The sequence below is a fragment of the Protomyctophum bolini genome (genome assembly GCF_963924005.1).
Source record: "Protomyctophum bolini genome assembly, chromosome: 16".
Classification (NCBI taxonomy): domain Eukaryota; kingdom Metazoa; phylum Chordata; class Actinopteri; order Myctophiformes; family Myctophidae; genus Protomyctophum; species Protomyctophum bolini.
The window spans coordinates 25,754,016-25,772,398 of record NC_137877.1 but is presented as its reverse complement, the minus strand read 5'-3'; the positions used below and the strand labels follow the sequence as shown (position 1 = coordinate 25,772,398).

At 41.7% G+C, this 18,383-nt stretch overlaps 1 protein-coding gene across 1 annotated transcript; it reads right to left on the bottom strand.

The window, feature by feature from the left end:
• Positions 1–511: 511 nt before the first annotated feature.
• Positions 512–15,427, bottom strand: LOC308330885 (lactase/phlorizin hydrolase-like; the record flags this gene model as incomplete). Its single annotated transcript, XM_080785959.1, has 16 exons — positions 512–520; positions 3,108–3,219; positions 3,390–3,408; positions 3,683–3,919; positions 4,208–4,431; positions 4,733–4,864; positions 4,994–5,100; positions 6,102–6,304; positions 7,083–7,281; positions 7,391–7,681; positions 7,840–8,108; positions 8,200–9,741; positions 9,846–10,491; positions 10,577–11,255; positions 13,698–13,782; positions 14,806–15,427. The coding sequence occupies 16 exons, from the start codon at positions 15,425–15,427 to the stop codon at positions 512–514; spliced, it is 5,376 nt and encodes a 1,791-aa protein (XP_080642085.1).
• Positions 15,428–18,383: the final 2,956 nt, after the last annotated feature.

The following is an 18,383-nucleotide window of genomic DNA, read 5'->3' as shown; positions in this document are numbered from 1 at the left end:
CATTACTGTAAGGCTCTGGTTCTCAGCCACCGCGGTGGATATTTTGACAGCCTAACGTTTTTTTGTTTTTGTTTTAATGTTGCCACTACAGTTGGAGCAGCCATAATAAACTATACAGGTTCATCCAGATGTTCTGGGCATCTTTGTAATGTTAGTGTAAAAAGCAGGTAAAGGAGTAATGTTTGAGCAGACTAACATCAGTCACTCTACCATTCAATGTAGTAGAAGATGTGCGGGTTTACCCCGCAGATACGTCAGCTCCGCCTACAGGAAATACGTAAACTGCGACCATGAGACCCGTTTCTGAATTCTATAGAAATTCTGGTTTCTGAGTCAGTGTTTTCTCCAGGTGCCGAGCCACAGTTAATTGTCCTCACAGTCAGAGCAGTGAAGGCCTGCATACTACTACTACTACTACTAGGCTACTAGCTTTTCTAAACACCTAAAGTCCCCCCCCCCCCCCCCCCCCCCCGGCGCGGTACTTGGCCTGCAGACCCTCATGAGGTTGACTTCACTGGACCTGAGGGGACACAGGGCTCAAGAAGATCGGAGAGGTAGGGGGAGCACTGGACCAGGGGTCTAGGGGGGAGTCAGGTTGTTGTGTGCTTTGTCTAGCTGCTATCCCTCTGTCTGAATCTTTCTTTCTTGCTGAGCTCTATGGAGCGTTCCATCGACCTCCTGAATCTTCAGTTTTACCATAGCAACTACAACATATAGAGTACTATAGACCCTAGCAACCATGCACAGATTGTACCCTAGACTCGAGGCTAGCAAATAGCAATCACCTAGGTGGCTAGGCCCATTAAGTTATTAGATATTGTCTGAATCAGTTTGGTTAGCGTTTGTTTACGTGCTAGAAGAGTGACTTTGATACACTATACAATGTAAGTCAATAATATATTAAAGTCTAACTCATGTTAATTAGGTGATGTAAAACAAAACGGTGCAAACACAAACATTAAACGCCATTAACAATAAAGAGACAATATGACGTAAATGACACATTATGACGTAAACATGTAAGCAAACATTAAACCTGTGTATAGGAGGGGCTAGCGCCCTTTCAAAAATGAGGACAAAAGAACGCAAATTGTGATTGGCCGGAATGAGATGATGTATGATATTAAGAGCGCCCCTCACTTCACAATGGATTTTTAATCAGATGAGTCCATAGAGTGTATAATAACTCTATGGATGAGTCACTTCAAGGATTTTCTACCAAGTAGAAACAGACAGCATCCTGTTCAGTACCATGTCTCCACCTAGTGGAAATTGGTTGCAATTACAATGTCAACAAGTGACCCAGCTTTTAAACCCTGTAGGGTAGGCCTATAATCGTTTACCATATTGTTTACCAACGTTTCGGCAGATGCAACTTTTACCATATTCATGTTGCAACAGATCCTAAGGGACAAATGTGTCACTACCGAAACTTTTACCTTCGAATAAAGATACTTATTTTCCTTTTTTCCCCCAATTCCCCCCTGTATAGACCATTTTTAAGAATTTTCATTTGCTGCTGTCTTTCGTTTTAGGGATTTTAGCTGTTTTTGACAGGGGGTGGGGGCATTCGAGCATGGGGCTAAAAATGTATTTCTTTACAAAATGTTATAGCGATTTCTTTTTTTATTCTTTAATATAGTCCTACTAGACCCCAAGAAATTACATCTGGCCACAAAAGATCACGGGATCTACTGAATGTGTCAAACTGACATATTGAGCCTATGCCACACAGTGTGGCTTCCCCCCAGTAGGCTACCTTCACATTCAGTAGATCCTGTGATCTTTTGTGGCCAGATGTAATAGTATTTATTTACTAATAGTAATAGTTTATTTACTAATAGTAATAATTGACAGTAATAATTTAATTGATAGTAATAATTTATTTACTAATAGTAATAGTATTTATTTAGTATTCATTTACTACTTCCAATAAAGTAGTATCGGCACTTTGGCTACGAGTGTGTGTGGCCATGGCCACCTTTTGTCTTTTCAAGACTTCACATTGAGATTGTTCTACCGTGGACCGGCACCACTACTAAGACTGGTGTGCGTTTAGCATCCTCCTGCACAATATAAGAATGCTTGTCATGCCAATAATTCTTAAAAAAAAGAGAAAATATTATAATATTAATAATAATAGACAATAAAGACAGGGCCAAGTAATAAGATAAATCAAATTTGATTGGCCCATAAAACCTTAATTTTATTCACTTAAAAATACACGATTTTTTGTCTATAGGTCCAAATTTTGATCAAAGATCCTGGGAGGAGATAGATTTGAACTGTTTTTCATATAATTCAAAATGGTGGGTGATCTAAAGATCAGAGGTCAAAAGTCAGAACACGAAAGTTGTTCAGCATGAGAAGACGCATAACGCATATGTGTATTGAAGTTTTATTGCTGACTGATGGTCAAACGAGTGAAATTGAGTGATATAGCGTATTAGCGTCACCCTTTGGTCAATGGCCGCGGGCTTGGCGTTTGGCATACTCCTTTACCATATCGCCAAGTTTTTCTATGTGTAGATTTGTAGAAAATAACCATTGGCATAGCATAAACCACAAACAAATTGGAGCATTGGAGCCAAAATACAATTTCTGCTCATTTTGTTTGTTTATTTTAATTCATGGTACAGAGGTGTGGCCATGGCACACCAGGTAAGGCGTGATGGTCATCTTTATATGGGTTTGGATGCTTGAAAGAAACACAGTTTCAACTGCTTGCTTTGCCGATGTTTAATAAATTGATTGACTTACAACTGCATGCTCTGGAATTGATTATGCACACGTCTGACTAAAATCAACCCAGTTGCCCCTTGCAGTAGGAGCTACAGATGAAGTCACTACACACAGCTTTGACATTTGAATCTTGGCTAAGAACTCAGTAATTCACACACCAAAAAGGCAAGGGAGAATACAAAAACTTCATGGCTTAATTCGTCGAAGCTCCAGCTCTATTACCCAGGGTGCCGTCAGGAATTAGTGTTTACACTTTACAATTTATTTTCCATGTGCAATGCCTCTACAAAGGAGGGATTCTTGGATTTATTTTTCAACTTCAGGAAACAATAGGTCGCAGATATAGTTGTTATAGTGGCTGTAACGAGCAAAGCAAACACTGCGTAAAGTCCAGTCTCAGCATCATTAGGAGAGATTTCCATACCCAGGAAGTGAATTATGTTGTCCCCGTCCATGGCAGGTGGTGTATTTGGTGCACTTGTTACAGGTTGTGTAGTTGGTGCACTTGTTACAGGTTGTGTAGTTGGTGCACTTGTTACAGGGGGTGTGGTTGGTGCACTTGTTACAGGGTGTGTAGTTGGTGCACTTGTTACAGGGTGTGTAGTTGGTGCACTTGTTACAGGGTGTGTAGTTGGTGCACTTGTTACAGGTTGTGTAGTTGGTGCACTTGTTACAGGTTGTGTAGTTGGTGCACTTGTTACAGGGGGTGTGGTTGGTGCACTTGTTCCTAGTATAAGGGAACAAAAAATATCATTTTCCAAACATATTTTTCAAATCTTCTTAATACTTCCAAAAACATGTGGAACACTGTAATAACTGACAAGCTATTGTTTTGACCCATGAATATGTATATACAGTTATGTATATGATGTTCTAAATGATGTGATGATATAAAATAATCATTTGGAGAAAATGTCCTTTCCATCCTCTATTAGTTTACCTTCAGGTTCAGGGTTCAGACATTCATGGGGTCCTAAAGCTGGATCTGGGAATCCATTGCAGGAGATGATGGTTGCATACCGGGCAACAGAGTCCTTGGCTACACGCGGAAGGTTAGGGTCTGTGTGGTTGACATAGAAAAGGCCAAATCGCTCCGAAAATCCGGTGGCCCACTCTAGATTGTCCATAAGGGACCAAGCCGTGTATCCACAAACATTGACCCCATCTATTAAGTAAGCTGCAACGAGAAAACAAGCATCGTCATTTACCTGCAGAAGAAAGTGATATAACAGTTGAAATCTGTACTGTGTTTCAAGCTCAATTTCAATTTGTGAAGATTTTAAATCTTTTTCTAATAAGAAAAGATAGAATTGACATGCATAACCCAATGTCCAATGCACTGGGTACTGGACCTCATAGAGTAGAGCTGAAAGATTCACACACCAAATAGCTACAGTCTATCTGTTTTAAGTTTATTTTGAGCTATGGTTGCAGCAGTTGTAAAGTGTAAAGTTGTATACTTTACCTTTAAGGGCCTGGTTGATGTATTGTTCATAGAAGTGACTCCTGTGGACATCGTTTAGATCTGTGGGCCCACGCTCTGAGACGCCATTCTCTGTGATAATAATGGGTGGGTTGCCATACTCCTCCTTGATGAAGTTGAGAATCCTCCGGAATCCAAACGGTGACACCTTCAGCCACGAAGAGCCTGAGTCCAGCCAGGTCCGATCAGCAACTGTTCCTGCACCCCTGGTTTATAATACAGTCATCAAGTAAATTATCTAGTTTAATGTGTTTAAGGTGTTGTAAAACCTCAGTCTACACATTAAATAATAAAATGGCATTTATGGCACCAATTAATTTAGCTTTTTATTAGGCGAGGTTCTCTATACTATACCACCAGCGTGTTTAGAGCTGGCCCAGTCTAACTGCGAAGAGAGGGCGAAAAATGGGGCCGGGGATGCGCTAACCCCCCACGCCTGTACTATACTATATTATTCTATGTTATGCATGATAGGTACTGTTTATTTTCTGATAAGTAGTTTGTTACCTATCTGCGTCATAGTGCTGCAGGTTTCCATAGTCAACAGGGAACGCCAGGACTGTGGTGTAGTGATTGAAGCCAAAGTAATCATGGGTCCCTTTAATCCTAAGGATCTCTTCACGGGTGAACTCAGGAAGCCTGCAGGAGTCATTGATCAAAGTACTTTGATTAGATTCAAAAGCTGAATGTCAAACCTTTCTTTCTTTCTTTCCCTTCCCTATCCCAAACTCCAGTAATAGGTTCCTTCTAGTTTCAGAGGACACTTACCTAGACTTTGGGAGGCCGGCAGCTAAACTTCTCTCACTGATGATTGTCTTCATCATATTGCTGTAGTCTCCATTGAATATGGGATGAGCAAACCAGCCAATGTAGAACTGCACCAAAAGATAGAGACATCAACCATGCAGTTACAGTTGACTTGCCTGTCCATTTCATGTTTAATGTTTAGCTGGTTCCAACAACATGACAGTAACACCTTAGAGGTACTTATTTCATTGGTAGAATAGTAAAACTGAGTTTGCACACTGGATTATGCTCCAGAGTTAATCTAATAGATGTATGTTTTTTCCATTTTAGTTTTGATTGGTGTACATACTTCATCTTTCAATCATGCACATCTTTCAGTGTGTATATTGTAAACTTCTTTGCAGGTATTTATTTGTAGCCAAATAAAAAAGCACATTTACTTAAGTACCGTACTTGCAGTAAGTACAATTTCCAATACTTTTACTTCTACTCCACAACTCAAAGGCAAATAGTACTTTTATTCCACAACATTTATTTGAAAAATGTAGTCAGTGCCTGTATGCATCTTTTATTTATATATATATATTTTGGCCTTTCTTTGATAGTATAGACTACAGTAAACTGAAAGGAAATGCAAGGGGGAGAGAGATGGGGAGTGGCACGCAGAAAAGTTCGTCGGGATCGAGAGTCGAACCCGCGGCACGCTGTCAGGCTGGATTAGCAGCCTAGGAGTCCGGACCGCTAGGTCGGCCCGGGCCAATTGTATGCAGAATTTGTTCTCCCCATTTGACTCATCTCTTGGAGCAGTGAGCCGCAGCCGTGCCGCGTTCAGGAAACATATTTTAGCTGATCTAACCCCCCAATCCAACCCTTGCTGAGTGCCAAGGCAATGATGCAACACATTGTAAGCTTGCAGATTGGCTATTTGTACATTTGAAATTGTTTAATGGGACATTCTGCATGATGAGTAGTGAGTACTTTTACTTTTGGTACTTTAATTGCATTTTGATACCAATACGTTTGTACTTTTGGACTTTTATACTTTATTTAAAATTATGTGAGTATTTTTTCCACCACTGGTGATTTGTAAACTTCTTTGCAGGTATTTATTTGTTGTCAAATACTGTACCTGCACTACACGTCTGGCGGCATCAATGTCCTCCTGCTTGTATGGATTTCTGGGCTCAGACCAGTCCGAGTTGATGGTAATGGAGATGAGTCCACCCTGCTTTGGACGGTACTTCTCATTGTAGAGGTGCCAGGCCTCCGCATGGGCTTTGATCAGATTGTGACCCACGATGTAGGGCAGAGTGCCTGGTCTGAAACTGATCCCTGGACATTGATACATTAGGGGTCATGCATCAAAATATATGTCCATGTTAATGATATTTATTGGCATAATGTATACCAGGGGTATTCAACTAGATTAAGGCCAGGGGCCACAACTGTAGAATGATTGTGTGGGGGCACAGCGGACATTTTGTGGGTTCTCAAAATGCCTATGTATATATAATACATGTCTGCACAGTAATGAGCAGGATAATATGTATACTGTATATGCAGCCGCAGGTATGTGCTACCTTAGAATAGATGTAGACCTATTTGACAGTGCATAAACATAATTGCCTTGACATTAACGATTGTCTAATTTCTCCCCAAATCCCTTGAATATGATTGAATATGATTAAGGATTAGGCCTACTGTCATTATGGTATTCTAACACACATATCGCACACACCATACCTGTAACTTAACCTGTAACTTATAGCCCTAAAAAAAGAAAGAATAATAAAAGTGAAATGTCTTCCAAGGGCCACAAGGGGGCGCTCCATTTGGGCCACCAGTTGAATACATTTAATTCAGCTGGTTTTGGAGGCGACATTCTATGTGACTCCTCACAGTGTGGATACAGATAATAAATAGCCAGAATGAAGTTAAAGTAAAAAAAAAATGAAATTGCAATATTAAAATAGCAATAGACAATTAGTTATATATTTTATTTAGTAGACTGTCCTGCCATTAACTTAATCAATCAGCCTGCGAAAGGAAAGCTGGTACTCAGCACCAAACGGTAACAGTAGTACTGTTATCATTATATTACATACTTTACCTGGGGCAGCTGCACCATAGCCATGGCCCACATTAGCAACATTGTAGGGCTCGTTGATGGTGATCCACAATTTCACTTTGTCGCCAAGGCGGCTAAATATCAGATCGGCATAGTCCCTGAATCGGTCAATGGTGGTGATATTTTCCCAACCACCAACATCCTGTAGAGCTTGTGGAAGGTCCCAGTGGTAGAGGGTAATCTGAGGGGGCAGGGGGGCATAAAGAAAATGGAGAAAAGTAATTAAAGCCATATGATGTACACCACGTGATCAATCTGTATTTTTTTTATATGTCAGCAGTTAAACCTACTTGAGGTTTGATATTGGCAGCAAGCAGTGCGTCCACCAGTCTGTGGTAGTAGTTGAGTCCAGCCTCATTGATGTGTTTGGTGGTTCCATCGGGAAGCACCCTGGGCCAGGATATGGAGAAACGATAGTAGGTCACCTTCAGCTTCTCCAGCATTGCAACGTCTTCGTCAACCTTGTTGTAACTGTCACAGGCAATGTCTCCAGTGTCGTCATTGAACACTCGAAGGGGAGTATGGGCAAACTTGTCCCAGATACTGAGACCTTTCCCATGTGCTCTCCACCCCCCCTCAATCTGAAAGTTATGAAATTATAATTATAATAATATGTTAATCATTTTGGATCTTTGGATTTCGTTTTTGTTTTATTAAACTAGGAGATGAACACTTAAATCATAAGGTCACCCCAAAAAGGAGGGAATACACCTGACAAGTAATGCCAATATGTAGTCACCTGGTAAGATGCTGTTGCTGTACTCCAGATGAAATCCTTGCGGAAGTATCCATACAGTGGCTTTTCATCAGCGGGTCTTGGGAAGCCATTGTCCTTCATGACTTGGTAGTAGTAGTGAGCTGAGTATTTTGGTGTCCTTGGATGGTTTGGGTTTGTGAAGTCCACGTGATGAAGTCCAAAGCCTACTGAGTATCCATTTAGCCACTCAAATGAATCCATGAGAGATACAGCTGTGTATCCTCTCAACTTCACGCCATCCAGGTTATACGCTATGCAACACAAGCAATTATAAGCAATATTCAAATTATTTTAATAACATTAAATCATTTTATCATTAAAAGTGTGTGACTGGTTAATGACCTTTTAGAGCCTCATCAATGTATGTCTTGTAGTAAAATACTCTTCCGGAGTCATCCCATGTGGTCGTTCTTTCTGTAGCAACCCCATTCTTGGTGATGTAAATCTCTGGATCTCCATACTCTTCCTTGATCCAGTTGAGGAGCCTTCTCAAACCCCATGCTACAGCTCGCTGGTTACTGATGGCAGTGGTCGGTGAGTGACTTTCCTCTGTTTCTGATATGTCCCGGTCATAGTCATAAGACTGAGGAGAAAGCCTGGTGGTTGCATGCCCCACTATCTTTGTAGTGTAATGGTTTATACAAAATATGTCTGAAGTCCCCCTGATGTAGGCCTTCTCCGCTTCAGTGAAGGTTGGTAGTCTGGATTGTGAAAGACCTTGGAGTTCACTCTTGTTTCCAACTTGCCACTTCATTGCATCCGGATAGTCACCATTTTTAAAAATAGGATGTGCAAACCAGCCAAGCTGGAACTGCAAAGCACGATCAGCCGCGACTATTTCTCGATGGATGTTGACATCTTTGGGTTCAATCCAGTCAGCGTTGAGAGCAATGGACACCAAACCAAGCTGTGTTGTGCGATACTTCTCATCATATGTGTGGTAGGCCTTAGCATGTGCCTTTAGCAGGTTGTGAGCTACTCTGTACGGTGCGTCGCCTGGCTTCTTCACGTTTGGTGGGATCTGTCCAAGTCCATACCCTGACCATGTGATTGTATGAGGTTGGTTGAAGGTTATCCAAAACTTTACTCTGTCTCCAAAGGTGGCAAAACAGAAGTTACAGTAGTCATTGAAGATGTCAATCATATCAACATTGTCCCAGCCATTAAGGTTTTGCAAAGCCTGAGGAAGGTCCCAGTGGTAGAGCGTCACCATAGGTGTGATGTTATAAGCTAGGAGACCATCAATAAGTCTGTTATAATAGTCAACACCTTTTTGGTTCAGGGAAGTAAGTTGACCATTAGGAAAGATCCTGGACCATGAAAGAGAAAATCCGTAGGATTTCACCTTCAAAGACCGAAGCATGTACAGGTCTTCTTCCAGTCTGTGATAACTGTCACAGGCTACATCTCCATTAACAATACTGCCAGGTTTGTGGGTGAATGTGTCCCATACGCTGGGTCCCTTCCCATCAGCATCCCAGCCACCTTCAATCTGATAAGCTGAGGATGATACTCCCCAAAGGAAACTTGGAGAAAAGGTACCATAATGGTAGAGTTTCCTCGCAAAGTTCGACTGGTGCGAGAACTTCTCCCAGACAACCATGGATTTCGATGGAACTTCAGATGGTGGTAGACTTAGCTTGTGCCCATTTAATTTAAACTCGGATCCTTTGATGCCATCATTGATTTTTGAACTGAACCCATTATGCCTGATAACTTGAGAGTAGAAATAGGCAGACTGCTTTGGTGTTCTAGGCCTGTCGGGATCTTCAAAGTTGACATGATGTAGACCAAACCTTTCACGGTAACCTTGTAGCCCCTCAAACCCATCCATGAGTGACTGCACTGTAAAACGTTGAACATCCACTCTGTCCCAGTGTATTGCTAAATATTAAAACAGAAATAGAAACATTAAAATCGAATATTACATTTCTCAATTTCTTCACTGAATAGGAGTGTGATTTGTTTGTAGCAACAGTGTAAGTCACCTTTCAGTGCCTCATTCATATAGCTTTTGATGTACTGAGTTCGACTGGCATCATTCAGCGTGTCTCCACTATACTCAGTGGGCATTCCATTCCCAGTTATGTAAACAGGCACCTTAGTAACATTCAGGTACTCAGTTGAAATGTAGTTGAGAAGTCTTCTAAGACCCCAAGGTGCTGAATAGATCCAGTCTGACGCTGAGGAAGACCAGGAAGGGTCCACATGTGCCTGGTAGTCACCAACCCCCTGAGGTCCAGGAGTGCAGCCTCCATCACTGGAGTTGACCAAACGGGATGTATAGTGGTTTAATCCAAAGAAGTCAGCCGTTCCTTTTATCCTCTGGCTCTCTTCTGCATTGAAGACTGGAAGTCTGGCAGGCTCAGAGACAGGACAATCCATTATTTTCTGTTCAATCTGATCCTTGAGTACTGGTGGATAGTCTCCATCTACAAAAATGGGATGGGCAAACCAGCCCAACATAAATTGTAGATAGCGATCTGCCGCATTTACATCTTCAGTGGTAGCATTTGCAGGTTCAGCCCAGTCTGAATTTAGAGCAATGCCAACTTTCCCTCCTTGCTTCTTCCTGTACATGTCATTGTAGGCATGCCAGGCTTCAGCATGAGACTTGAGCATGTTGTGAGTGACCTATAGCCAAACATAATGGTTACAACAAACAACACAATAAACAAGGCTTCCAGTTTTAGCACAGCTTAAATATTAGCACTCTTACCTGATAGGAGGCAACCACGTAGTCCTGTGTTCCAGGAGGATGCTCACCTGTGCCATAACCAGCATGGCTCACTACCCAGGGACTACTGAAAGTGTTCCAGGTCTTGACCCTATCCCCAAACCTAGAGAAGCAGAAGTCTGCATAGTCCTTGAAGGCTTCAATAATGGACGCATTAGTCCATCCACCATAGTCCTGCAGTGCCTGAGGGAGATCCCAGTGGTGCAGTGTGACAACTGGTTCTATACCAGACTCAATGAGAGCATTGATCAATTTGTCATAGTAAATAACTCCTTTCTCAGAATGGCTACCCCGGTGACCAGAGGGGAAAATACGAGCCCAGGAAATGGAAAACTGGTAGGTGTTCACAAGGAGCCCTCGAAGGAGGTAGACATCATAATCTACCTTATGGTAACTGTCACAAGCCAGATCCGCTGTCTGATTGTCAAAAACATTGTTTTCATGGCCAAAACGGTCCCAAATGGTCTCTCCCTTCCCATCTTCTGACCAGCCACCTTCAACTTTGAAGGACTCACTGGAGGTGGCCCATTGGAAGTCAGTGGGAAAGGATTCATTCAGAAAAACGTCTCTTTTTGATGTGAGTTGGGCTCCAAACCTATCCCACACACTCTGGTAACTGTTATTAATGTCTGCCACTGTACTGCCACTGTAGTCTGGTACCCTGCAGGTGGATGCAACATTATGTGAATTGTGAAACATTAATGCTCTTAATAGACTTGTATATTTTAGAAGTTCTGGATCGTGCATGTTATCTCAGTGAATTTACCTGGTTGGAATGTCATCATTTTCCACCTTACCAAAAATGTCCAACATGTCACACCCCAAAATGTTTAGGTCATCCTTAATTAGAGCTGTAATAAATTCACAACAGAGTTGAGATATTAATAACATAGTTAAGCTCTGAGCTGAATTCATAAATGTTGAGCAGGCCATCAGTTTAATTCATAACAGAAATGACCTATCAAATTATAGAGTTGAGTTATGAGCTTTATGTCATTGAATTCATCATAATTGAGCCGATCTTTCAGGTGAATTTAGAACAGAATAAAGCTAAGAGATTATGCCACTGATAATGCAAACAGGTTTCCATCTGATCCTTCATAGGAACATTTAAACAAGGAATTTTACATATATTTCCAACAATAACAGCACTTTGAGATTTGTTTCAAATATGTACAGTATTACTGTGTTGTAAAAGTTAATATCAATTAACTAGCTTAAATGGTGGATCATTTTTAAGCAGATGACGGTTGGTTTAACATTTAAGATACCTTGCAAAACCATGCCAAGTGGCTGGAATTCATTGGAGGAGCAACCTTGAATGTTTATCTTGTATAGCAGGATAGAGGTCTCTCCGCTGGATCTCTAGAACATACAGTGTCAAGTCATTGGATGATTCTTTGGATGATTGGATGATTCTTTTTCTCAATTTAAGTATAAAAGTGTAAGTGCATTTTACAGAAAATAGTTTTGATATGTATGCATTTATACTGTATATAATTATTATATATCAGAATATTTGCCAGTTCATTAGTTCAGCAGAATAGCAGCAATTCTTTTTAATGATTACTGCACCTGCAGGTTTCTCAGTTCCTCTTCAAACCTCGAGGGCGAAGTACAATCACAATCAATTTGCACAGACAAGAAATCCACCTACGGTATTAAGAAGGGAAAAAAAGTCTTTATGCATAATGAATGAAACACAATTAATTCAGTGCAGAAATCTAAACAAGTGATTTCATTGTGTATTAATTTCTGAATAAATATTAGCAGTTTGTTTTTATTTACATGGGTGAGAATATTATTGAAAAGAGAGAACAGACCGGGAGAAACCCCCCGCTATTAATTTCAATGGAAGTTGCTCAGTGGTGTTTTGAAGCTCCCGCAAGACTGCCATAAGTACCATTATACAACAGGTCGTTTCGAGGAAGCAATCTAATTGGTTGAAACAGCCTTCTAGCCGTGGTTCAAACAAGCACCACTCCACACCTAATCACCAGTAAGACGCGCAAACGCGGGAAGTGAACGCGGATCGTACATATTTAAGTTAAGTTATTTTTAAGTTAAGTTTTTAACTCAGCCATAACCATATAAGGAGTCCCCAAAGCACCTCCATATATGGGCACAAGTTGGACCACGCCATCACACTCATGTCACCATGACTCAGCCATAACCATATAAGGAGTCCCCAAAGCAGCTCCATATATGGGCACAAAAGCGTGACACATGGACAGACAGACAGACAGACAGACATGATCTGCTAGGTCTCATAGTAAGTGAAAGTAAGATTCGCAAAAACAAAGAATTCAGCTGCTCTGTTTTCCCAGAGCGCAGCAAACTTGGTGGCTAGGCTAGCTATAGTTTCTTCGGACATTTGTGGTTGTAATGTAATCTGTCATTAAAAAAATATGTTTTTTCAGCGATTTTCTTAGTTTTAAGGGTAACTTCAGTGATGAATCACTGTCTTGGTAATAATCACGTTAAACCACACCCTCTCGTGTAATATTGCTTAATTATAACTCAATGACTCAAGCGAGCGGAAGTTGAGAGTGGTCTCAAATTTGAGGTCAGGGTTGACTGACGCACGTTATGCACATGACGTCACTGAATGTCCATCCACCTCATGAACATGCTGCAGTTCCAGTATGCAGTAGGTAGTGGCAGCTTCAACGTTGGACAGCCGTTCTGGGGGTTTGAGATTAACCCATGCATATTCTCAATCTCTCAGTATTAAATGAACAGTCCAGATTAGCTATGTAGAAATGTTTGTAAAAACCACTCAAGCCTGAATCTGTATACTTTTACGTACGTATGTTGTCATGCAGGAAAATAGACGCTCATGACGTATAAGGATGCAAAGCGTCCTGTGAAGCGTTTTGTGAGAATGTTTGCCTATAATATGACATATTATAATACAGGGAGGCCATGTTTAAAGTATTTAATGGACTTCAATGTAAAATACATCATGGTTCTGTAAGTGATATTTAAGGAAGCAGGCCGACAGTAAGCCAAGTCCCTTCTGTAATATTCAAACTGAGAAATGAGCACCCATTCCCTGCACTGATCCCCACTGAACACTCTTTTCATTTGTACCCCAGTATACAGCATGCAGCTTACCATGGAGAGTCGTTTGATATGGGAAAGAATAGTAACATCTCTAGCTCTTAAACCGATTGACAGACGTCTTCCTGTGAAGAGATAAAAGCCATGAAGAGCACGCTTATCTGTCTGTGTGTGTGTGTGTGTGTGTGTGTGTTGCCATTCCATATGTTGATCCTTAAAAAAAAAAGAAAATGACCTACCTGGCCCCTCATCAAACCCTGTACACTCAAGACACTGCCCGTCACCCGCGCTGCCACCCTTAGATCTCCATATATGGAGCTGACCTGTTCTGACATTCCATATGTTGATCTGACCTTATCAAACCCTGCAGTACACTCAAGACACGCTCCATATATGGCCAGTACGGAATTCATTCCATATGTTGATCTAACCCCCCATGCCAAATTGCAAAGCAAGGTTCAGAGACGTCACTGAGCATTTTGTTGTCCTACGCATATGTTTGTACTTCCCATGCCCCCACCCGTCCCCCCGACGAGAGCGAGACGAGAGTTACTGCTGTGCGTTTCCTCATGCAGATTGGCTACTTTTGCCGTTTGCAAGGATGCACACATGGGGCGTGGAGCCGCGGAGAACATTATTATTATGAGGATTGGATTGGCATGGCACTTTTGCCCTATGCACAGTGCATAGGGTCTTGTGCGTATGCGTAGCGATGGCGCTGGCAAGGTTGCTGTATCAACAAACAACATACATGGTTGAGGGATTATAGTGTTGCCAAAACTGTGTGCTACAAAGTTACTGGCATAGCTACACCAACATCTAAACAGCTTAACATATCAACAACACAAAGGCCAAACATGTTTTGGACAATTTGCCTTTAGTTTTTTTTGTGAAATATAGCTCTATCACTGATCCTCACCACAGTGCTAATGCAAACAATATAAATAATTTACAGTTTCAACATAATGTTTAATTGCTAACATTTAAACCAAGAGCTAATTCAATAACTCAAGAGCTCATTCAATAATGTTAAATAATGCAGGAAAATAGGCATCTGCGGTGTACTACATTATGAATCCAGAGTGGAACTTATAATAAGCCCCCACCAAATCATATATTTCTCATTCACTCGTCAGCACTTACTGTACCTTTGTCAGGAAACAAGCGATGGTAGAGCTGGTAGATGTTTCTATTGGCCTGGAGGATATGCTGCAGTGAAAGGGCAATATCTGTAGGCAGCTCATCACTCCAAAGTTCATCCAGGTGGCTTAGTGTCACCCAGGACTGGGCCAGTTCTCCAAACTCTTGAAAGGCAAACTCTGCATACTGCTCAAACACCCTGATGAGCTCAGGGCTTTCCCAGTCCCCATACCTTGACCTGAGGGTTTCCGGTACTGTAGAATCATGAAGGACAACCAATGGCTGGAGGCCCACCTCCAGCAGCTGTTTCATCAGGGTCCAGCAGTGGGTCACTGCAGCATGCTGAGGCTGGCTGGGCAGGCCTGTGGGCAGGAGCTGAGACCAGGGCAGGAGCACCTTGAAGTGGGTTACTCCCCTGCTCTTGAGATGCTCAAAGTAGGCTCTGGATCTCGCTGGTACGGACTCGGTACAGTCAAAGGCAAAGTTTGTCCCATTGTCTGAGTTTCTCCCCGACTGTGTCATTAACGGTCCTCCAAGGAGCATAAAATCCTCTTGTCCCTTCACATCATGACTCTGACAACCATAGAGAGACAAAAGGCAGAGAGAAAGAATCCACAATGGGCCCTTCATCCTGCCTTCTCTAGATGAACTGATATTGCCCACCCACAGACAATCTCTTTAAAGCAATAATGTTTTACTATTTGAACTATTGCAACATTATAGGTTTTATACCTATATCATTATATGATTATCATGATAGATATCAGATTGAGTTGCTGTAAATTGCAGTGTTTATTGCCACTTTGATGATCAGTATAGTCAGAAGGACTCTGTACTCACATGTCAGCTGATAATGGCATCCTATTAAATTGAAACATTTTGCTTATCTTCGCATTTTACTCTTGTACTGGAAACCTATGCACCCATGCACACTATCTCTGGCACTAATATTTGCTTATGGACGTATCATAAGCAAATATCATTTTCTATTTAACCAAGTATCCTATATATCGGCTACTTGTCTGACATTTGATAACAATAAAAACGCATTTCTAACAAAAACATGATGCGAAGCCTGCGTAGCTAGTTCAGGCAGACAACTCGTGAGTGCGCCTACCTGATCAGGTGACTAGTCTCATGCACTCTTTACCTGATCAGAGCGGCTATTTAAACTTCTCTGCCTACCTGCTCTTTCCTGGCTTCTCTCCCGCTGTGTGGTCGTGCGCCGCTGCTGTCTCCCTGCCTCGCTCGCTGCTAACCTGCTGCTCATGAAGTTTTTGCAAATCCCACCGCTTCCCCAGCATCCACATGTAGGCTCTGTTTCTAGATCCCCCTGCATGGGGTCTTATTTATTCCCTGTAATTCTATTTGGCTTATAACTAATGAATAGGGATCAACCTTCAGTGTGACCCTTCTCATTTTTATCAGAACCTTTCAAGGCTGCAGCCACTATCGCCACAAAGCACCATAAACTATAACAGTGGTGACCCTGCTAGTATGCAGTACTCATGCTTATGAAAGTCAGGGTCTGAGTGTGAGAGTTCAAGATGACGGAATTAGGGCCAATGCTATGGAATTTAAGGCCAATGCTATGGAATTAGGGCCAATGCTATGGAATTAGGGCCAATGCTATGGAATTAGGGCCAATGCTATGGAATTATGGCCAATGCTATGGAAGTTAAGGCCAATGCTACGGAATTTGGGCCAATGCTATGGAAGTTAAGGCCAATGCTATGGAATTAGGGCCAATGCTATGGAATTATGGCCAATGCTATGGAATTTAAGGCCAATGCTATGGAATTAGAGCCATGTATGTACTTTACTTGGGTATTTCCAATTTCCATTTGTTTTACTTCTACTCCACTACATCTCAGAGGCAATATTGTACTTTACTCCACTACACTCCACTTACTTTGTAGATTTTGATTATTATTATTAAAAGTCAGGTCAAGTCATTTATAAAGCCCATTAAAGGGGCAAGGTGGCACGGTCTGTAGCACTGTCACCTCACAGCTAGAAGGTCCTTGGTTCGATTCCCACTGGGGATGCTGTGGTCGGCGGGCGCGTTCTCTCCTCTGTGTCATCAGTGCCCACCCTAGTTGGGGTTGGTGAAAGGGCCTTTCTGTGTGGAGTTTGCATGTTCCCCCCGTGTCCCCTACGATAGCCTACGATAGCATACGGTACCCTCACAAAAAACATGCAGTAATCCTGCTCTCTAAACTGCCTCCGCCTGTCCAGCTTCTGATGGAGGGGAAGGAACTGGTTGGAATAGCGTGTTCCTTCCTCACACTACGTCCAACCAGGGAAACTCCCCCCTGTCAGGTGAAAAGAAGCGGCTTGGATGCTTTTGCATATAAGGAAGCATGAGGTCAGTCCGTTGCTCTTCCCAGGTTGGCGAAGGGAGTGTAGAGCCTAAGATTTCATTACATTATTCACTGGGTGAAAAATGGGTTCCAATTAAGAGAAATTTTAAAAAGCACCTTAAAAAAAAGCCAATGACCGACCAAATTTCTGTACAGCATGAAAAGAATCATGCATTACCCACTTCAGCCATTTGAAAAGAGACAATCTACAAGCTCACAATGCGCTGCAATGCGACAGCCTCTGTGTTCCCTGTATGTAATCATAAGATATTGAACCTGGCAGTTAACTGGGGGCAAAATATATTGATTTAAATGGAATAATACAGTGGTTCTCAACCAGTGGTCCGGGGACTGTGATCCTTGAGGCTGTGCAGCTGGTCCCCAGCTAAATGATGGAGAGTTGGTAACCTAATGAACCCTTATTTGATCTTTAACTCTCGAGAGTGTAAAGTGAAACAAAATTAATTTGACTCTCTCAAGAATTACATTATTGTTAAACATCTGCATTACTTAATTCACAAGATGTCTCAAAATTAGAGAATGTAGAAGAATTGTTATTTTCATCAACATTTGCCTGTTATCTCTCCTATAGTACCAGCATCAATACAGCATGGAATTGTGGACAAAACCTTATCCAATGACAACAAAATATTAAGTTTTGGGTCTGAGAGGCTGAATCTCACCAAATGGTGGTCTGTCCTCAAATGCTGAATAAATAATGGACCTTGATATGAAATTTAATTAAAAAAAAAAATACAAATATAATGTACTGTACGAATGCAGTCAAGGCTTCTGGTGAAATTGTGATCCGAAATTCATGAATAAAGAGTAAGGTCTTACTACCAGCGTAACTTAACCTTTCTTTTAATCCAGATTGAAGGGAGCTGGAGGGATAATGGCAAGGGACAAGTTTACACATACTCCTCTGAGAGTTAGCAACAATGACAATGCCGATATCGCTTGTGACAGCTACAATAAGATTGAAAAAGATGTGGAGGTCCTGAAGAATCTGAATGTGACCCACTATCGTTTCTCCATATCCTGGACCAGAGTGCTTCCCGATGGAACCATCAAACACGTCAATGAAGCTGGACTCAACTACTACCACAGACTGCTGGATGCATTGGAAGCTGCCAATATTGAACCTCAGGTAACCAGTGTTGCAATGATTTCATTACATCATATTTGGACTGTGGGTCATAAATTAATCTTAGTACTGTTAA